The 21,592-nt window shown below is 56.8% G+C and overlaps 2 protein-coding genes across 4 annotated transcripts; one reads left to right on the top strand and one right to left on the bottom strand.

The window, feature by feature from the left end:
- The first annotated feature begins 108 nt into the window (after nt 1-108).
- Nucleotides 109-13,286, top strand: TMIE (transmembrane inner ear). 3 transcript variants are annotated; one of them, XM_060162155.1, is made up of 4 exons: nt 109-152; nt 8,160-8,277; nt 11,540-11,689; nt 11,994-13,286. In XM_060162155.1, exons 2-4 carry the CDS (start codon nt 8,226-8,228, stop codon nt 12,092-12,094), a joined length of 303 nt encoding a protein of 100 aa, XP_060018138.1. In that variant the 5' UTR covers nt 109-152; nt 8,160-8,225; the 3' UTR covers nt 12,095-13,286. The 3 variants fall into 3 exon arrangements, with proteins under 3 accessions (XP_060018138.1, XP_060018137.1, XP_060018136.1); XM_060162154.1 differs by lacking the exon at nt 109-152 and adding an exon at nt 4,740-4,953; XM_060162153.1 differs by lacking the exon at nt 109-152 and having other exon boundaries at nt 8,058-8,277.
- LOC132527079 (probable threonine protease PRSS50) lies at nt 7,056-19,949 on the bottom strand. The gene is made up of 5 exons (XM_060162152.1): nt 19,485-19,949; nt 18,007-18,167; nt 16,738-17,021; nt 8,783-8,902; nt 7,056-7,249 (listed from the first exon to the last, which is right to left on the bottom strand). Exons 1-5 carry the CDS (start codon nt 19,947-19,949, stop codon nt 7,077-7,079), a joined length of 1,203 nt encoding a protein of 400 aa, XP_060018135.1. The 3' UTR covers nt 7,056-7,076.
- Between the last annotated feature and the right edge of the window lie 1,643 nt (nt 19,950-21,592).

The raw sequence follows: 21,592 nt of genomic DNA, 5'->3' as shown, positions 1-21,592 counted from the left end.
TCTTGGTTTTCTCGTCCCGGCGGGGTCTTTTCCAATCCCTCTCCCCTCCCCTCCTTTCCGCCCTCATTCTGACTCTCTGCGGGCCTAGGTAGAGCCTGGTAACCTTCCTCCGCCCGCACCAGTCACAGGGGCCGGCACAAGAGGAGCACCAGGTGGGTTCATGAAACCTGTGGCCGAGAGTAGGGTAAACCGAGGCTACCCGCGGTGGGCAGGGTGTCCGTGGCCAGCGGCCACTCCTGAGTGACCTTGGGGAAGTCCCCTGCCCGCCCTCCTGAGTCTCAACATGGCCCAGTAGAGCGTGAAGCCAGCGGTTGTCTGCGCGCCAGGGCCTGCGACCTTGGCAAAGGTGGCGGGGAAGCCTTGTTCCAGCGGACCTCCCGGCAGGGGGAGGGCCCACGGTTCAAGCCTGTAACAAAGGAGTCTGCTGCCTGCCTCCGGTTCTCCATTCACTTACTGAGGCACGCGGATTCCAGGGAATGACCCACGTCACTGCCCCTTTCACGGCTGACAACACTGAGGCCGAGAGGCCCCATCCAGAGACAGGCAGTGGAAATGCAGAAAGGATGGCCCACCAATGCTCTACTCAAGCCTGAGCTGGTGGGAGGCATGCCCCGTCCTGCCAGGCTGAAGAGAGATCCCCAGTGGAGTACATGGCGGGTTGCAAGCATTCCTTCACAGATGAGCAGGGTCTTGGCGGGTTTGTGTGTGGCCTGGCACATTGCGGTGGGCAGACAAGAGGTCTCTGGGCCTTGGGAGGCAGGGCCAAGGGCTGAAGAGTGGCCATAGCCACAGGTGGAGAGAGCAAGGTGATCCAGGAGCGTATGCTCCCACCACTTGGCAACAAACAGGGCAGGCAGGCCAGGCCCTGAGCAGGAGGGATCTAATCTTGTGCTGGGTGTCTCTGGGCCAGCCCTTCCCCCTCTCTGGGCCTCAGTTTCCTTATCTGTACCTGTAGCTGAGGGAAGGCAGTGCTGCCTGGGCTCAAGCAGGAAGAGAAGCGCCTTGTTGACTTCCTCCCCAGAGCCTAGATTTCCTGTTCAGCCACATCTAGGGGAATTGGAAGGCTGAGGGCTGGTCTTCCCTCACTCATTTCCCACTCACTGGGTGCGTCACAGCCATTGCCAAGCCGTTTTACACCTGATAAATGGGGCAAGACCTGCCCAGCCTCTCTCCCAGCGTTGTTGGTAATTTGTAGTGCCCGGTAGTGCCCAAAAGACAGCCTCCGCTTGGTCCACCTGCCCTTGACCCCCTACAGTACAGCCCAGGGCCCTTACCCAACCCCACCACAGATGTGCACACACCCACCTGCACCTCTCCTACACCCCCTGCACACATACATGACTCCACAGTCACAGGAATATGGTGGTGTGTACACTTACCTGTGTCACACGGACCCATCTGCTATTGAACCCACTGGCAGGGCCTCCATATTGCATAACTTGGGTAGCAGCTCTGTACACGTGCGTGTGTGCAGACTCACACTGCTCCATGGAGTGCGCACTGAGAGACCCAGGCATGCAGAGAGGCCAGTGCAGAGTGCATGTGTATTCCCACGTACTTGAGTGCCCTGGGACATAAACACATGCTGATGAACACACAGGTCTCACCCAGGCCCAGCTCAGCCCCAGAGCTATTCTGGGCCAGGCCCGAGGCCAACAAGGTCAGAGACTGCCAGCTCCCAACAGGCCCCAGCCACTGTGTCACAGGCCTAGGCCAGCCAGCCCCCAACCCCAGCCCAGGCTGAGTCCAAGATGCACTGGATCTCAGCCTGGCTCTGTGACTAGGGGGATCCTCGCTCCCTACCCCCTGCTTCCCCAGAGCTGAACCTTGAGCTCTGGGGTTTCAGGCTCCAGAAGAGAATGTCTACAGGATCCCCTGGCCCCTGCCAAATGACTCTGGCCACAGCTTCCAGCCCAGAGGCCCTGGAGGCTGGACTGGATCCCTACAGGAAACCCAAAGGAACTAAAAATAATACACAAGGGACAAACAGGATTCTGCAGGCCAGCGTTCATGCCACCATGCATGGAGGGAACACTGTCTTCCAGGGAAGCCAGGCTGGAGAGCATGGGTGTCCAGAGCTCCACCACCCCAGACCTGATGGGCCCAACTGGGAGTGGGGTGCAGGAATATATGGGGACCCTCATAAGAAGTAGAAACAGTACTGGACAGTGAGCAGAGCTCTGGGTTAGGAGCTGAAAACTGAGTTTGAGGCCCCAGTTCCTGAGTGACCTTAGGTAGGACACAACCCCTCTCTGGGCCTCAATTCTTCACAAGTAAACAGGGGGAGGAATAAAAAGGTGGAAAAGGCTTTAGCTTTCAGGATGTCCCTCTCACTATGGTGTTTAACACTGGAAAACTGGAAACACGCAAATATTTGAGAATAAGGAACTGAATGAACCAAGTATAGTTGGGTTTCATACAATGTAATTTCACACTGCCTTTAACAACAGTGACAGCAATAATCATAACGACTTGCATTTACTGAAAGCTTGTAATGTGCAGGTGCCATGATACTGTAGTTATACCCATTTTACAGATGAGGGATTGAAGCTTGGAGAGGTTCAGTAGCCCACTAAGAGCTCACAGCTGTCAATATAACCATGACCCATAAGTCTCCATTTTCAGCTTTAATAACTTCAGAAGTTATAAAGTATAAAACTACAAATTTACAAGAAACATAATTTGAAAGTTTCATTCCTTATATTTTCTTTATGCTAATTTCATCGTGAATTTTGGATAACTTTAATTTTTTTCTGTCAAGTTTTGCCATCTCCAAAGGGCAAAAAAGGAAATTTAAATAATTAAACTTTCAAATGGTGTCTCTTGTAAGTTTGCAGTTTTATACTTCTGAGGTTATTAAAGCTTAAAACTGCACTAAGCCTTTTGGGCCATCTTGTTATTTTAAGTCAGTATGACTCCAAAGCCTGCATGACAGTATTGACACTGTGTTTGGGGGATGTGGGGATCTAGGATGTTGTATTGGGAAAAAGGTATATGATAAATAGCATACAGTGACATTTCAGCTGTGTTCAACAGCCTGCTGAGAGGTAAAGCACACTTGGAGCAGAGGCCGTATCAGGGGACACTGCGGACACACGTGATTGTATTCCCTTTCAGATTTCTTCACCGGGCTTTCCCTACCTTTTGGATGGAAAGAAGCAACGACACCCTCCCCTCCTGGGTTGAGCTGTCCCATCAAGGAGAGCCAGCTTGTACTCATCACTCCCATAATCGTTAGATCATATAATCCTCCCTTCAGCTCTGTGATGAGAGTCTTGCCCTCTGCATTCCATAGGTGAGGACATCAAAGCAGAGAGGAGTAATGGTTTACTCAAGGCCACTGTCAGGCACACTAACCTCAGCCCCGTCCAGCCAGGCTTCTCTGACCCCATTGTCCCTGGCTGGCCAGTGTGGCTCTCCTAACAGATGGCCTGAAGAAATGGCGGGCAGAGAGCTGCAGCAAGTGGTTTGCCTGACGAGGGCAAGCCTGGGGAGTGTGGGGTGGCCCAGCCCACCCAGTCCCCAGACTTTGCCACCCACTGTCAAGGGTCTTCTCGATGGACCAGCTGTCCTTTGCCAGTGGTTTTCTCATTTTCCTGCCTGCCCTGTCATCTCCTAGCCCTGACGCCTGTAGGTGTCTGCAGCTGGCCCTCTCCTCTCTGCTGCAGCCTGCCTTGGTCCTTGCCCATCTACGGCACCACCAGGCAGGAGCCGCAAAAGACTCTGGATCTACAGGGTCCCCAGTTCTGAGGGCAGGCCCAAGGCCCAAAGCACCCCAGCCTGCACAGGTCTCCACTGGTGCCCTTGGTGATGAGGAATGCAGGGGTCCAACACCTGGGCTGCTTCTCAGATTAATAATAATGGAAGGAAGGAAGGAAAGGAGAGAGGGGGAGGATGGATCAGAGGAGTCTCCCTATCGCAGGCCTCCCCACTCCTCTTCCAAAGTCCTCCCCAGGTCTCCACAGCTCCTCCAAGCCTCCCTCCCTCAGTCCCTGGGTTGTCAAGGCTCACTCTGAGGTCAGGACTAGAGTGCAGTGTGGGCCAGGTTCAGTGTGAGGTCAGGGTCATGGCTCAGACTGGAGTGAGAGTCAGAGCTCAGGCTGGGGCAGAGGCTGAGGATCAATCAGAAACAGAACATGGTCCTCCAGCCCTTCCAGGGTGAGCCCACCCTGTCCTGTGGGGTCACAGATGCTGGCTCCTTCAGGAACCTTCCATCACACCCGCAGCTGGCTACTCTGACCATGCCATCCCCTGTTCCCCCTCTCCCTCCCCCCTGCTCTGGTGTCCAGGGTGACCAGAGCTGCCTCTGGGCAGGAAGCCAGCCCAGAAAGCCCAGGATATCCCCGAGCACCTGTCACCATGGCAACCTGCCTGCCATGCCATTCCCAACAGCCCCAATCTGGGTCCAGTACAGTTTTTCAAATTCAGAACGTCAGAATGGGAAGGGCCTCCTAGATCAGCAGATTCCAGCCCCTCCCTTTTGTCCCAAATGAATAAACTGAGGCCGGAGTGGGGAAGGGAAGGTGGGACCTGTTGTTCAAGGACCTGACCCCATCCTGCCCTCCCTCCCACCCACTCCCGGCCCTATGTCGGTCTCGGTCGGGTTAGGGGAGTGCGGAGTCTGGAGTGTGATCTCCGCAGCGGGGCGGGCCCTCCACCCAGAGTGGTGTGGGAGCGGGCAGCACAGGAACCAGACACCGACAATGAATAAATGATGCCCACTCGCAGCCTGCCTGAGACCAGATCGCCACCGCCGAGCGCCGGCTGGCCCGGGGGTTAGTCACCGAGCCAAGGCGGCCCGGCAGGCATCCCTCGGCTCCCCTTGACCTGCTGCCGAGCTGCGCGGAGCGCGCGAAGATGGCGGGGCAGCGGCTAGGCGCGGGGCCGCTCTGGGCGCTGGGCGGCGCCGCCCTGGGGGTTTGCCTCGCGGGGGTCGCCGGGCAGCTGGTGGAGGTGAGGCGGGGCGGCGCGGAGGGGCTCGGGGTGGCTGTCACCCTCCAGGCAGAGGGTTGGGGGGCGCCTTACTGACCAGCAGCTGATTTTTCCCTTCCTCTTGCCCTAGAGGACCTGACTTAATGGGGAGACACAGCTCTATCCCACGTGCTTCCAGGCTGTGGAGGAGACCCAGCCCCCAATCTTAGTGTCCTTGGTCGGATGGGAGGGCACAGCCTCTGATTTCAGGAACATTATTCTGATGGGGGAGACTCACCCTGACCTTAGGGATTCCCGGTCTGATTGGAGATACAGTCGGGCATCAGCGAGTGTCTGATGGGGGACACTCAGCCCCTATTCTAATCTTTGGTCTAGTGAGGTCGAAGGTGGTGGGTGGGAGGCAGGAGGGTGAGGACATCCTTCCTAGAGCAGCCATGTGTTGAGTTAGACTCCATGCTGCACACTAGGCCCTGGAGGGGAGGGGCAAGCAGGGCAGGGCCCAAGGACTCAGGGTCTCACTTGGTCCTGGTGATAACTGGGAGCTAGCAAACGTTTCTGAGCGGGCAAGAGTCATGAGTCCTGGTTTGGAAGGAGAATAAATCAGAAGAGGGCACACAGTTGGGAGAACTGTAAGGAGCTGCTAAGATCGCCCGGGAAGAGGTGAAGAGGACGGCTGGGGGGTTGGCCAGGAGCCTGGCTGGGGCCAGGGAGGGAAGGGTGGGGGCCATCTGCAGCCTCCTTGGCTGGCCCCTCTGTACCCCATTCCTGCTAAGCCAGGAAGGGGAGTCAAAGAGGCTGACCAGACCCAAAATTCTGGAGCATTAGGCTGGAGGGAGAAGGCCCAAGAGGCAGGACAAGGGAGGAGTGGGGTCAGAGCCTTGCAGGCAGTGGCAGAGTGGAGACAGCAGGGAAACAGAAGTGTAAGAGACAGCCAAGCACCCAGGAGAGCCCGCAAGGGGCAGGTGCTGGAGGACAAGATGGGAGAGGGAGAACAGGGCACTTGTTCCGTGGGGTCTGAGGGGACACAGCCCTGAACTGGTGGGTCTGAGGTACATGGAGACAGAGCCCTGCACCCCCTGTTCCTGCTGCTGACCAGGGGGTGTGATCAGAAGGCTGGGCTGGAGTCAGATGTCAGCTCTAGTGTCCCTGTAAGGGGAGCCAGGCTGGCTTGAGCCCCATGGAGTATACTTGGTCCCCTCACCAGCTGCCCTGAGGCCTCAGGCACAGAAACTGAGCTGGTCTGGGTGTAGGAGAAGCCTGAGCGTGGGGGTCAACTCACTTCTGATCCAAGGATTCTTCCCTCAGCCCCCAGGAAAACATCTTCTCCCAGCCCATCAAGGGAAACTGCATTTCCAGTCCATCTGCCTGCCATCTGCCTACAGCCTGAACGAGGCCCTGGCTGAGTCCAGGCGATCCAGGGAAGCACCAGAAAGATGAGCAGGGCTAGGGTCCATGGCACCACCCACCCCACCCACAGGCATCACCCTCCATCAGCCTGTGAGGTTCTGTTGGAGGCCAGGCCTCCAAGCTTGAGTTCAGACCCCTAGCAGTGCCCACAAGGAGATGCCCAACTGTTACCTGTTTCCCTCTACCCACGACCCCTATCAGGGTGTCTTGAACAAAGCTGGAACAAGAATGTGTAAGAAGTGAGCTCTTGGCTGCCCAGGCTCTGAATCTGAGACCTTTACCGTGGCCCTCAGAATCTTCCAGTTATATAACCCAACTGGGCCAACACACTGAGCCTTAGTTTCAGGGAACCCTGCCACTGCCCAGACCTTGGCCCTGACTCTACAGATGGGTGCCCAACCACATGCATGTGTATCCAACCGCACGTGCCCTATACCCACAGTGCCCAGCCCTAACCCCATATGTGTGCCCCAACCCCCCACACATGGGCCAGACCCCACAGACATGTGTCTGAGCCCGCAAATGGGTCCAGGCCCCTGGGATGATGCTGAGGAAGGATAGTTTGTCAGTTTTACCACTCAGGTTGTATAGAGAGCTTCCCAGGCACTGCTGGAACCATCCCACTCAGATGGAGAAACCGAGGCCTAGAGAAAAGAAGTCTCCTACCCCAGTTTGCCTTGGTTAAGAGAAAAGAGCCAGGAATCATGTACCACTCCTGGGCACACAGATCCTCTAGGTTACCTGGGACAGGTTGCTGATCCTCTCCAAGTGTCCCCAATACATGCCGAAGGGTGGTGTCCATTAGATGAAGAAGTACGTGGCTTTTGGTAGGTGCCCCATCCATGCTTATGCACCAGAGGAAAGACTGGACAGATGGTTGAGCTGCGGGTTGCTTTTCCTTTCCAGAGAGCTGGAAGAGACTCCTCATGTCTGTCCTTATTTGGTTAATCAGGGGACAAGGCACTGCACAGATGCCCCAGGATCCCCTCTCCCTCCAAGTACTAACCCCCATCCACACCCCTCAGCCAAACTTGGTGACAGAGATAGGGTCATATCCCTCTCAGCCCCACAGGTCATGCATAGGTCTTGCTCCCACCCACCAGAGCAGGGCCATGTCCCCTCAGACTCCCAGGACAGGGTGGTGTCCTACTGGGAAGGTGGGAAGTGGCGCGCTGTGCTCTGCTCACGATTGCTCCAGCCGTGCTTACAGCTTTTGGCCTCCAGGTGTCGCTACTGCACTTCAGACATATTATCTAGACCCGTTTTGTGAGGATTCTGGCCTAGCCTGGTCAGGGGTGGTGACTCAGGTAGGACAGGTGACTGCTGAGGCCACCTGGTGGGAGTCCTGGTCAAGTAACAGAGTCACAGAGCCCTGACTCCAGTTCCACACCCCACCCCACACTGGAGGTACATGTGAACAAAGTCCCACAGGACAGGACTCGCCTTGTCTCTGGCCTTGGTCCTGAGACCCCATCTGCCAGTGTGGAGGAGCCCAGGGCCAGAGCAGGAGGAGAGAAGGGCCCTTGAACCTGACTGGGACAAGCCATCCACCTTTGCCCCTTGGGCTTTGGTTTCCTCAAGCATCAACCCTTGCACTCCAAGTTCCCAGCTCCATGGTTCTGGGGCTTTACCCTCTTCCCGTTCTAAATCTGGAACTTCCCAAGGTCTGAGGCATTGTTTATGAACGTCTAAGACACTTGATTCTAGGAGATTCTGAAATGTTTGGACTGAGTGAGTGCTTGCTGAGACCTGGGCCTCTCTCGGCCCCGTCCCAGTCCCTGGCCTCTGCCTGGCTCATTCCACTCTCTCCTGACCCACAGCCCAGCACGGCCCCACCCAAGCCCAAGCCGCCCCCGCTGACCAAGGAGACGGTGGTGTTCTGGGATATGCGCCTGTGGCACGTGGTGGGCATCTTCTCGCTCTTCGTGTTGTCCATCAGTGAGTAGCTGCTCCCCCCATCACCGCCCCCTGCCGCTGCCACAACACAGCAGGAGCCCGGCACCGCCTCATCACCCCTCCACCCCCCCGCTCCACCCCCAGGGGCTCAGAGCAGCAATTCCGGGCAGTGCAGGCAGGCCAGGCGCCCACAGGAGGCCCGCTGTGGTTTCTGGCACCTCCTGATCCACACAAAGTCCCTGTGGAGGGCTGACAGGCCGGTGGTGACCTGAAGTATTCTGCCCGACCGGCGATGCAGCCACACGGCAATTATGGTAATTACAGGGGACTCCACTGAACCAGGACGAAGACGTGTCATTTTTCCCTATCGTTGGCCTCCTCATGCTTTTTCTGCAGTTTGGCCAGCTTAAAACACCCACACCCAGGGGCCCCAGCAAGGCCACCCTTGGCTGCAGCTCAGCCCAAAGGCTCCCCAGACACCCAGCAAATGTGGCTCCCAGGCTGCAAACCCTGCACTGTCAAATACCATTTCCCTGGAACGACTCACCTACCTCAGTCAAAAGCAGGAGACCCCCTTCCTCTCTCGGACCTGGGAGTTGCTTGATGCGAAGTCGCAACAGAAGCCGGTTTGGCATGCTCCCTTCAGTTGTCCTTCCAGAGTTGGGGTCTGGAGTTGGGGAAAAGGGGGCCGAGAAACGCCGACTGGATGGCAGAGGCCGCCAGGGTACACAGCAGAGTCTGACAGAGGTTCCTACAGGCCAAAGGGAGGAGTGGGGCACAGGCAGTAAAGAGAAAGAAAACACACTCCCCCAGCGAAGAGTTCATGGAGGAGGGGTCCTCCAAGCTGTAGATAGGTAGGATGGATGAGTGGTTTTGTGTTAGGCAGCTGGAAAGGCATTACAGGCAGAGGTACAGTGTGGGCAGAGGTGCAAGGAAATGGCCTCCACACAGGTCTCAGATAACCCCCATAAGACGTTTACTGAGTGCACCCGGGTCAGGGGCTAAAGGAGCATTTAAGTCCTAGCTGGAGCTAGCCTGGGGGCAGGGCTGACCAGAAGGGCCCATCCAGATGCGGGGGCTCCAGGGGAGGCAAGGACCTCTAATTTGCATGTGCTTCTCCTGGCACCAGAAGTGCCCTTCCACGCCCCCATGTCTTCCCGGCTGGAGTGGGAGCAAGAGCCTGCATTTTGTTCCTAGCCACGGCCAATGATCAGTCAGGCTTCTGAGTGGAGGCCCCACAGAGAAACAGCTGTGGCTGCAGCCCCAGCTCATGTGTCCAGAGAGGGGAATAACCCCCAGTACCAAGAGGCAGGGTTGGGGGAGGTATCTGCCCTGCAGGGGCCACAGGAGCAATCCAGGGTGCAGGTCCAAGGAGCAGCTCTGGGGCACCCCAAGAAGCAGGGATGAGGGCACCATGGGGCCTCAAGACACACAATGGTTTCTCCAGGGCTCTGCTTGGCCCTAGATGGTAGAAGTACCTGGGGCCACATAGGAAAGTTGCAGTGTCAGGCCCAAAAAGGCACTTGGACCTCAACCACACAGACTGACTTCCTCTCCTAAACCCATTTCCTAGAGAAAGGTAAGGGATAGTCCCAAAGGCCTCTGAGCAACAGTTTAGCATTTGTTACCCTCTATGCAGGGCTCTAGGGAGTAGGGAACGCCATCTCCTGGGGAGGAAACATCTTTCTCACTTCCCTGTCTGCTTGGGCCTAGGTGGTACAGCTGTTTGTGGAGCATCACCCCCAGAACCTTGTGGAGAGAGCTGGAGTTGGATGGGGTACCTCTTCGGGGTCCCCTCCAGCCTGGGGACTCCTATCCCAAGCCCCTGCCTGGGCCTAGAACTCGATCCAAGGAACTTTGTTTCTCTCCTCTTTGAAGAGAAGCAAACAGGCCAGGCTGGGTGGGGCAGGCCTGGAGTGAGGGGCGGTGCTGGAGTCCTGCTCTGACTGCCAATAGCTGTGGCTGAGCTCCCTTTAAAGCCCAGGCCTCCAGCCTTTGCAGAGAGCATGGGCATGGTCCTGAGGAGGCACCTAGTGGGGTAGCTGGAAGAGGTGGTCCAAGCCAGTAGGGTGGAGGTCCAACCTTGGACCTCTGGCATACAGGGGTCTGGAGAGGACCAGAACCCAGGTTTTTGGGTAAGAAAGGCAGACCTACTGCTGGGACCCTTGCACAACTAACCCCCCACCATGTGTTCCTGGATGCTGTTGACACCCCATCCATTTATTCAGGAGTCCAGTCCTGTCCTCAGCCACAAAGGCTTTGAAACCATCTCATTCATTTGTTTTCTCTCATTCTGTGAGTCTGGGGGAGACTCAGTGGGACCACAACATTGGCTGAAGGGGTTGCACAAGATGACCCCAAGGGGTGCTCCAGCCCAGGCCACATGGGTCTGATCTATCTTCCCCAAAATAGGCCTGACTTGTCCGCCTGGTCCTCCTGCCCCTAGGAGTCTGTCAGGAAGTTATGTCTGGTCATCTGATTTATAATAGGAAGCAGCTCCATCCCCTCCCCTGAGGCTGGGGCCAAGGTGGTCAGACTGTAGGGGCCTTAGAAAAATAAACTCAGTCCAGCCGGGTCCTGGCAGCCCTGCCCTGCCCATCCCTAGACAGGCCAGCTCCATGCCCTGGCCAGCTTGCGTGGGCACAGCTGCCCTGAGCCAGAAAACCACTCCTGGAATAACCCTGTCTAAGGTGAACGCGCCGGGGCAAGGTCTGTGCCCTCTTTCACGCTCTCACAGCCAGGAGCAGCCCTGGCTTGTCCTCAGGGAGGTTGAGGAGGATGCAGCCATGTCCTCCAGGGTCTGAGGTGCTCTCAGGAGCCTGGGGAGGAAAAACTAGGATGCACAGGAGCCCAGAGGCCTGGGTTAGAAGCACAGGACACCCTCCAGGAGGCTGTAGCTTGAGTCATGGTCCAGCCCACTGCCTGCCCTCCAGGACCTCTCAGTCTAGTCAGAAAGACCCACCAGAACCAGGACTGGTAACACAATATACGGGGCCAGTGCAAAATGAAATTGTGAGCCCCTCTGTTCAAAAATCATTAAGAATTTCAAGGAAGTGACAGCAGAATAACAAACCAAGCACAAGGCCCTCCTGAAAGTGGGCCTACTATGTGAAGCCAGCCCGGCTCAGGAAAGATATTTTGAAAATCCCAGAGCCCACAGGGGTTTTGTCAAAATGTGGAGCCTCCTGAGAGGGTCTCTTGGGTGGGACACACATAGGTAGATGGAGACAGGCCTGAAATTTGGGAACCATTCCTGGGGTGTCTGAGCTCTGGCCCTTGCCAAGCCTGCTCTGTTTCCCCGTAGTTATCACTCTTTGCTGTGTCTTCAACTGCCGCGTGCCACGGACCCGGAAGGAGATTGAAGCCCGGTACCTACAGCGAAAGGCAGCCAAGATATACACGGACAAACTAGAGACTGTGCCACCCCTCGATGAGCTCACAGAAGTCCCTGGAGGTGAGCAGGCCTGGCCCCCAGCCCCGCCACCCTCCGACTCTGCTACACTGGCCAGTTCCTTCATCCTGCCACCCAGAGTTGCCCTATTCCTCCCCTCCACCTGGTTCAGGGAGGGGACCCAGCCCTGTTTTTGGAGACCAGAGCAAAGAAATGGGTCAGAGTGAGGCAGGGAAAACAAGGAGCTATTCTGCAGGTAGGAGAGGTTTGGAAGGAAGAAGGAATGAAGGGCTGGACTGGGAGGCTCTGGTGCAGGCCCTAGGACCCTGTCTCACTCCTGTTGCACCCTTTTTCCTCTGCTCCACAGGTGATAAGAAGAAGAAGAAGAAGGACAGTGTGGATACAGTGGCCATCAAGGTAGAGGAGGATGAGAAGAATGAGGCCAAGAAGAAGAAAGAAGAGAAATGAAGAGAGCTTCCTGGAGGTGGAGGCTGGGGCTAGCTGGCCCTGGGGCTCATAGTCCTGGCCAGAGTCCGGACATCTTAGACTCCAAGCTCATACATGGACCATAGAGGTTGCAGAACACCCTCTCCCTGCTCAGAGGGGGTTGCTGAGGCCCAGGACCCTGTCCTAGAGCCTACTGGGGCAAGGATATGACTTCACTAGGTGTGCTGCCTCCCAGCCTGGACTCCACTCCTGTCACCCCATCCAAGTGGCCACTCAGCAGAGGTGGTCTTGGGCCACTGTCCCTCTGTAGACCCAAAGTGGCCTCTACCCACCCATACATGCCTCTGTCCCCTCTTCTGCCAGGCACAGCAGTGGCTAAAGGGGTAATGGGATGTGGGTTTCCTTCTGGAAGGGGATGGCTGACCCGGATGGGCTAGATGTGAGGCCACACCAGGCTGGCCATGAGGAGAGAGAGGGTCACTGGGGGAAGCAGGGGCAGCAGAAGGTTCTCGAACTTAGCTGGATAGCAGCTCTGGTGATGAGGGGGCTGCCCCAAGCCTGGCAGGGGTTCTGTCCCAGGGCAGTGAGCAGAGGGAGACCAGAAGCAGAACCCCCAGCATAGCAGATACCGAGCTCTAAGCAATGGGTACACTTGTCTTACACGCTGTGATGCAGCCGAGGCTGCTGGAGGGCCTAGCATGAGGCCCATGGGCTCAGGGCTAGGGGCTGCAGGGGTGCAGAAGGCTGAGGCCAGTGGGCCAGAGAGAGAAGGGCCCCATCTTGGGAATACAGGGAAAATTTGAGAAGCCAAGGGGGACTTTGGGTTTTTCTGCTGGCCCTTTCTAGGCTCAGCTGTGGTAGCAGGTGTCAGCACCCCAGGAGATCACCGCAGGGGGCAGTTAGGGATTGAGGTAGCAACCAGCCTTCCACGTGCTGAATATAACAGCCCAGAGCTTCCTCTTCCATTCTTAACAACGGTGCCTAAAAGAAGCACTGCTAGCCAGAAGGTGAAGGCTCAAACTTGACCTGGGGACTGAATCCTTGGGGAGGGGAGATGCAGAGAAGGGTTTCTAGATGGCAGCGAACATCAACTGAGGTACTCAGACCTGGGCCTGGAGACTAAGGAGACACCGGAGATTTCCGAGCCAGGGGGAGCTGCTGGCAAAGCTGACGCTGACTCTGCAGCCTGCAGAGATTTGTAAATAAAGCTGAGTGCCTTCTCATACCCGAGTGACCTGAGATGACCCCTCAGGATGCCCCATCCCTGGAGCACTTACGTGGAGGGTGATGCAGTGATCGATGATAGGTGGTGTAGGCCAGGCTGACGTTCCCTCTCCTGACTTTTCTCCCAGCCTGAATTCAGATGAGCTGGAGGGAGAGGTGGTGGCCAAGAGGCAGAGGGTCAGCTGCAGCCAGTGGGGCCTAGCCCTGAGGCAGGGCAGCAGGACCAGGGAAGAAGCTGCCTGCTCTCCACTTGCCTCTGCTCCACACCCTGGGTTTCAATAAGTGGGTGCTTGGGACACAGAGGAGTCAAACCTGGATTCTGATCTGGACCTGGACCATTATTACACAAGAAGAGGGAACCAGGCTGGCATGGGGGAAGGAGCATGGGGTCTTACAGCCATGAGGGAGCAGAGAGATTACAGAAGGCCCTGCTGTGGAAGCTGAGTACTCACTGCGCCACCAAGTGGGAACCGTGACTCTGCCCTTGGGCTCCAGCCTATGGGCTTCTCATACATATGGCTGTGGCAAAGATCATTCTACTCATACAAGCCAGAGCCCTCCTGTTGGCTGGGCAGCAGAAGCCCAGAGGAGCAGGAGCCACTATAAGTCAGAGAAGCAGCTGGTAATGCCTGGGGTAAGTCCAGGCCCGGGCTACATCTGCCCTGCCAGCTGCCTCCCTGACCTCTGACCTGGGCCTCCACTAGCCCTTTATGGACAGGCATGTCTGATGATGGTGGGGATAATATCTGATCCCAGTGGGCATCTGCCCCAGCCTCCAGACAGGGGACAGGGCTGGAAGGTCAAAGTCCACTACAGTGCTTCAGGGCAAAAACAGGGTATGTTCTAGCCACCGGCCAGAAGATGGGCCAAAGTCAAGGAGAACACACTTACCTCCCCAGCCCAGACAGAGCTGCACCCTTATTCCCAGCCTCACATTGCGTCCTGGCAGCTCCAGCTTCAGCCTGACTCTCCATCATCTGACCCCAGTATCTAGGCCCTCCATCATCGGACCCCAATATCATCCCTACACACTCCCTCCACCTTCTGTGGTAGCCACCCTGAACCTTTGGATGGAGGCGGATCCTGGGGCTCTGTACTTTTCAGTATAAACTGCCCATCCCACCCCTGTCTGGTTTTCTCATCTCCCACTGGAGCAGGCCCAGGAAGGAGGAAGCATGGGGAAGAGAAACATTTAATTGAGCACCTAGTCTCTGCCCTGCCTTATGAGGCTGTGAGAGCTGCACAGAGGGTGAGGAGGGGCCTGGGCAAGGGAGGGTGCACCCAGAGACAACGGCACGAGTGTCAGAGGACAGCGAGGAGGTTGAGGGGCAGCAGGAGTGCCAGGAGCAGGGCCCTGGATGGGGCTGGCAGCGTCTGCCCATTGAGGCGTTCCCACTACTGGCAGGAGGAGATGTGTAGGTAGATGGGCAGGGCCTTGCTCTTCTTGCAGCCTGGGCCCCAGCTCACCATTCCCACCAGGTACCATATGCTCTCCACAGGATAGGCCAAGGGCTCACCACTTATCTCTTGTGGGGAGGGGTGGGGGAAACAAAAAAAGGAGGCCAGATGTAGTCCAAGGGAGACTTAATCCAGCTCAGGAAGAAGCAGGGTGCCCTCACATCAGACCTTCCCTGCAGCCCCCGAGTGTCACATAGCTGAGGGGGTGCCCTTGAGGTCCTAACCCAGGAGACCTTCCTCAAAGGGCTCCACCTCCCATCTCTCTCTTGCCAGTTCTCCATCCCCCATCTCTTTAATACCCACCCTCCATCTTCCCACTGCCTCCCATTCTTCTCCCTCATCTCCAACCTCCATCCCCTCTGCCCATCTCTCTCACCCCAACCTTCATCTCTTTCCTCCCAATCTCCATTCCTCATCAAGTCTCCCCTCCCCCATCTTCCTATCTTCCCCCTCAGTCAGCCCTGCTCATCCCCATCCCCTTCCCCACCTCCCCGCAGGTCCTGGCTTCCCTGTTCCCCCAGCCCCATTCCTGGCCAGGTGCCCTTGGAGGCAAGTGAGCAAGGGGGAGAGATGCTCACAAAGCAAAACTGTTCCTGTTGACGTCCTTTGCAGAAATCATCTGGGAGTTGATGATCTGAATCAGAGGGGATTTTGGAGAACCTGTGGTAGAGGCTTTCACACTCCGTGCTGTTTAGGATAGTGACTTCCTTATCCTGGATGGTCCTGAACTGGGGCCACACACCTGTGGGACAGGGGCCCCCATTCAGGCTTGGCGGTTTCGCTCCTGCCCACTGCCGCCAGCTTTGTGTCCATCTTCCCTTTGTTCTTCGCCACTCCTCTAGCCCCTTCTCCTTGCCACACAGCAGCTCTGGAGATCTCTCCAGGCATAGGCCACCCACCACTCCAGTTGATGCCTCCCAAGGGCCCCTTGACGCAGAGACCTTGGGAGCAGGCTACCCATGATCTGGCCTTGTTGGACCTGGTCTCACATCCTGCAGAGTACTATCCATTGAGTCCATTCTGATCTCAGCATCTTGGCTCTTGTGTTCCTTCTATCCCCAAAGCCTACCAGGCCCATCTAAGGTCCAAATCCTGCCTTTTCTTCAAGCTTTCCCCAAAGGCCTACTTCCTTCTCTAAGCTTCCCTAGACTCCCCTCCGTGGGTCTCAGGCACTCTTTACTCCCCTCCCTGTTCTCTCAATTGTATCTCTGTCCCTAGTCTGAGCTCCTAGGGGACAGGTGACTTCCAACCATTCCCAGCCATTCCTCAGATAGGCCATGGAAGGCATGACAAAAAGCCACCCCACCCTAGGCTGGAGACCCTGTGGGTGCTTTCAGGCAAGCTGGCTCTGTGAGGCCACAAGGAAGGGCGCCTCTCTTGTGGGAAAAGAATAGGGGTTCCCTGAAGGAAATGGACATTCCTAGGGCTCATAAGGAAATGGTCCCTTGGACGGCCCTGGGACAACACTCCTACCCTTTGGGCTCCTAAATTGGGATGATGAGGGATTGAGGGCCACTGCTGCGGGAGGGAGCCATGAGTGGACCCTCAGTGACTCCCACCTTCTGGGTGCAGATTGCCCTTAGCCAGCCACATGGGATCTTCTGGGGAGCCTTTTACAGACACAGAATCCTGCTCCTCTCACCTTGGCTGTTCTGCTTCAAGACACGGATGCCCTGGGATTGTGTGCAGACAGCAAGATACTACTCTGTGCCCCCTCTACCTTCAAGGAAGTCCTATTTACAACCCTGGCCTGGGCCTGAGGGTTCAAGGGCAATCTGGGTCCCCTAAGGCCTAAATGGCCATGATACATTCACTGCTGAGACCCTCAAAGGGAAAGAGACCTCAGAGATGAGAGTCTGATGGGGGTGGGGATGGGGTCCCTGGGGGAGGTGTCTCAGAAATATCTGCCCACGGTAGACCCTGGCCTGCACCCAGGTCCTCTCCCACACCACCCACCCTGCTGTGGGGAGGCTCCGACTCACCATCAACCCTGGGGAGTCCCCAGCCTGTCACGGTGCACAGGGCGTGGTCCTTTAGCGCAGAGTCCAAGCCAGGCAGGCAGATGGGCCAGACATACTTGTTGTACTTGAGTGGCCACTCAAGCTTAAGGAGGGCAATGTCATTGGCCCGGCCGACCCCGGACCAGTACCGATGGGACCGATAATGGCTGTTCACGATGACATGCTGCGCCAGGACGTCGACAGTAGACTTGGATATCTGGTCAACCCATGGACTCCCCACCCACACTGAATAGGTAACATCACTCCTAGGGGAACAGCAAGGAGAGTCCTCCATCAGCTCCAAGAACCCCACCCCAGCCTGCACCCCCTACCCTCCACCACACTGTTGCACCCTGAGCAAATCCAGGTAGGCCACCCACCTGCTTCAAGCCCCAGAGCCCACTCCTCACAACAGATGTGAAGGGGGCCCTGCACACACACTGTGTGGTCCAGTCCTCACAACAACCCGTCATTTTATGGAGAGGGAAAATGGGGCTCAAGTGACTGACTCAAGGCTACACAGCTAAGAAGTGTGGAGCTGGGACGTGGACCCAGTTTTCTCTGGCTCCAAACTCTGGACTCTGTCCAGCATCCCATGCTGGGCCCTGGAAGTGACAGAGACCTTGTGCAATCAGCGCTGCCTTGCCCTCCAGCCTACTTTCTCAGCGTGTCCCTTAGGCTTGGAGCTCGCTTCTCCACTGGTCAGCCCTCATGGCCAGATGTGACCCTCAGGCCGCTCCCTGGCCCCAGAACATGGGCATGCCCACTCTCTCATTCCCACCCTGACCGGACTCCCCTGTGAGCATCTATCTTCTTGTCTGTCTTCCCCAGCAACCTGAGAGGAGTGGTGCAGCCCTTTTCTGCCCCCAGTGCCCAGGCCAGGCCTGGCTTCAAAGAGTGCCAAGGCTGTTGGCTGAATGAAGGAAGGAATGAGTAAGTGAAACAAAGGGTGTGGAGCAGAAGAATTAGGACATTCTTTCTGCGGATAGGAGGAAGGAGGCCTAGACAGTGGCTGCAAGCCTCCGTTTCCTATCTATGGAATGACTGCACAGGACTGGAGGGGGCCAGGTGAGGGGAGGAAACCCCCAGCTCCCAGGAAGGAATCTGCAGGACTCATCCCCCACCTGCTCAGAGCTAGGGTGAGGTGGGGCTAGGACTATGGTGTCTGCCACTGATGGGCCAGCTGGCAAGATGACTGGGGCCCTGGTGGCTCCAATGACTTTCCACCCATCCATCTAGGCCCCGACTCACTGGATCATGCAGTGGGCCACGGTCAGCACCCACTCGGAGGCAATGAGGGTGCCTGCACAGATATGTGCCATTGGCCCGCACACTGACCATCCACGGTCACCGCCGAGCCATGGCCTCCGGATCCCTGAGGGTGGTGTCCCGCTCACAGGAGAAGCCACAGGCTAAGGAGGAAAACGAAAGGAGCCTGATAACGAATGGGCCCTTCCAGCTACATCCCACAGCACCTCTCCCTCCTCCTCCCCTCAGCCTGATCTCCCACCTCTCTAGATGGCCTGCACCCATCCAATGATTCTCCTTCTTCATTGGTCATCACATAATGATGTTGTTCACATGAGGACTGGGGTCTCCAGCCTCAGAAGGGCCTCAGCACTCCCCAGGTATCCCTCTCTCTGGTCCCACAGCTTAGGCCCCAGGGCGTTCCCAGCTGACCAGCCTGGTGCGCCACTAGCTCCTTTGTCCTGGTCAAGCAGACATCAGCTCTGGCCAGGCCCTTCACAAACCCATCTGTGTTTCCATCTGGTTCCCTTACTTCAGCCAAGGAAGACCCCTCCCCCTCCTCTAGGATCCTTCTCCTGTGATTCAGTGAGAGAAAGGCAGGTGACCTAAGAGAAAAATGGGTAGTGTGCAAGAACACATACATCTGAGGACGAAACCCCAATAGCAAACAAATGCAGAAGCTCTTCAGCCCCATTAGTCCTCAGGGAAGTGTGGACTTAAGTCACAGTGAGGTTCTGCTCACCACCACCTGCCAGGCAAAACTAAATATCCCTGATAACAAGTGTTGGTGAGGAGCAGGGCCCCAGACTGTTCACTCACTGCTGGAGGGAAGGTCAATGGGTGCAGTCACCCTGGAAAAGATTTTACAGAAAAAGTTCTTTAAACTGAAGATGCACATATCTAACACCACAGCAGTCCCGCTCCTACGTGTTCCAAATGGACTAGAGGATCGTGAGATCAATGTAAGTGGGCTGTCACCAGCGGCTGTAAAGGCTAACGCAGGAGAGGGAATAGCACAGCAGGGTGCAGCTGGGTCCTGTGTGTGACTTTCTGCGACAGTTAAATTCTGTGCACTCAGTTCCAGGATGAGAAGTATTTCTTATGTGGGTCTTACTTCAACATGCTTGGAAGCCACTGATGGAGAGAATGCCTTGTGGGTGTGCCCCGAGACACACAAGGGAAGGCTCCCTGAAGCCATGCTTGAGAAGACCCCCTAAGGCCTTGGCTGGGAGCCTGGATCAGGGACTGGGCCGGATGGAGAGGTGCTGTCCCCATAGACCATCAGGGAGGCAGGACATGAGCACACCCCAGGCTCCCCCCACCTTCCTTGCCTCCTACCTCGACAGCATGGGAGGCCTGGCCCACAACAGGTGCTCAATAAGCACTGGTAAAAGGAAGGTCCCCTCTCACTCTCCGTGCCCCTTCTTCCGCTGCCCCTTAAGGTCCTCAGGCTGCTTGGGCACCCTCCTCCCAGTACTCACGGGAAAGGAACTCATCCTCGTCGGCTTTAGAAGCAGAGTACTGCAGGGTCCTGGGCGGCTGGCTAGTGGCAGCCTGCCGGGGGAAGCGACGTCCGCCTGAGGGACAGGTGGCACTGGGGGCACAGGGGGCGTCAAGGTCGGCGGGGGCATCCGTGGACAGTGCCCCCGGCACTTTGCCAGCGCCCAAGCAACCTGTGGAAGGACGCAGAGGATCAGAGGTGGAGGCCAGGCCTGTGGGAGGAGCGGAGGGGCGGCACCCGCGGGCCGCAGCAGCAGCAGCAGTAACAGCAGTAGCATCAGCAGGAGCCCGGCGTGGGCAAGGGCGGACGTTCGGGGGCTGCGGGGGACTGCGCCAGCCGGCCAGCGCCCCACACCAGAGCTCCATCCCCGAGAAGCAGCGAATAAGCCTCGGCGCTCCTCTTGCGATGCCGCTCCCGGGGCTGGCCCCACGACGGCGCCCCCCATTGGCAGCCAGCGGCAGCTTCTTTGGTGTGGTGGGCGCGGGTGCTCCCAACCCCGTCCGCGCGGCGCCCCCCAGTGGCCCCCCCGCGATGGTGCTCCTGGTGTCCCAGCCGCCCTCTGTCTGGCTTGCTGGTGCTCAGGACTGCCTGGCTTCTGGCCACGCCTCTGCCCTCCTGGGACCCCGTGTCTCCCAGTCGGCCTGGCCCAGCAGTTTCCTGGAGTCCCTTAACCTCACCTCGGCCGGTTCTTGCACCTCCTCCTCCGGCAGCCCACTTCCATCCCTACCCGGTGAGATGAAGGCCCAACCCCTGGGGCTGGCATCCGGGATTTCCAAGCCGTCCCACCTGCCCTCCAGCCTGGTAATTACGGTGGGGCCTTGCCCCAGGGCACTGAAATTAAGCAGATTAAAATGTTTTCAATAATAATTTTTCAAGAGTGCATAATTTTAAGCACTGTCGCCATTCAGCAAATGCCCTTCCCTTACAGATCCATCTGCTTAGAAAGATGACACAGGTGAGGTTTCCATAAACAGAGAAAGAGGGATAGTAACCATTGGGCCCTTCTGGAGCAGAAGGCCACTTGGTGTGTTGGAATTTGGGGAACATTTTGATGGCTCAGTGACACAGATGGATAATACAATTAAAAAATAGTCTGGGGAAATCCTATGAGAAGCTTTGGTTCAAAGCTGTTGGAAAATTCTAGCCTAATAAAAGGTAAGGTGAAAGTTAAATCAAGCCAGGACAGTCTAACATTTGCCAGGTCCTGCTGTCTTGGGAGAGACGATAGGGCTGGCCATTCAGTACTCCAATCTCCTGCAAACCACACCTACTACACTCTGGACCCCAAGGGCAAGGGCAGCTGGCCACTGTGAACCTGAGGCCTACCAGGTCTGAGGGGGTGCCCATGCTACCTTCCACAAGGGTGGCAGAGCTCTGCCCTCTCAGTCTGGCTAGCTTGTGCCTGTCCTTCCTCTTCAGAGTATGATGGAGGTGACTAAGGCAGCTCAGGAGCTCAGGGTGCCGTCACCTCACACAGTCACCTAAGCAGGCACTCTGCCTTGCCCCCCTCCCTGCCCCCCATCATCACCCATCCCTGCCAGGGAGAGAGGAGGAACCAGTCAGTTTCTGTAGACTCCTAGGGTGATATGAGGGCTTGGGAGAGACCCACATGTTCTGGAACCAGGTCCACAAGTGCAGGTCTGGTCATTGTGAGTTTCTTGGGAAGAGGCCAACCCTCACAGTAAGGCCTGAGGGAAAACTGTTGGGTCAGAGACCCAGGAGAGAGTCATGGGGACTTGGGAATTGCTGGAGTGCTGGGATGACTAAGCAGGGAGTGAGATCACAAAGTCCAGCTCCATATTTGGCAGAAGAGGAAACTGTAGCCCAGAGAGGGGAACATGATGAGCACAAGTACAAGGAGGACTATCAGGGAGGCTCCCCTGAGAGGACAGCCAGGCCTCTTGGGGGAGGGGAGGCTTTGAAGGGTCTGGCCATAATCAAGAAGAAAGATGATGACTTCAGTGACACAAAGTTCAAGAGCATCTTCACTGAACAACTGAAAAAACAGTGGCTCTGGGACCCTCCCCCAGAGTACTCTGCCCTGATGTCCTGTGCTCCTCCAGCCTCCACTTCTCCTGAGGACAGACA

This window comes from Lagenorhynchus albirostris, chromosome 10 (assembly GCF_949774975.1).
Source record: "Lagenorhynchus albirostris chromosome 10, mLagAlb1.1, whole genome shotgun sequence".
NCBI lineage: Eukaryota > Metazoa > Chordata > Mammalia > Artiodactyla > Delphinidae > Lagenorhynchus > Lagenorhynchus albirostris.
The sequence above is the reverse complement of the archived record's forward strand: the minus strand, read 5'-3'. Positions and strand labels throughout refer to the sequence as shown.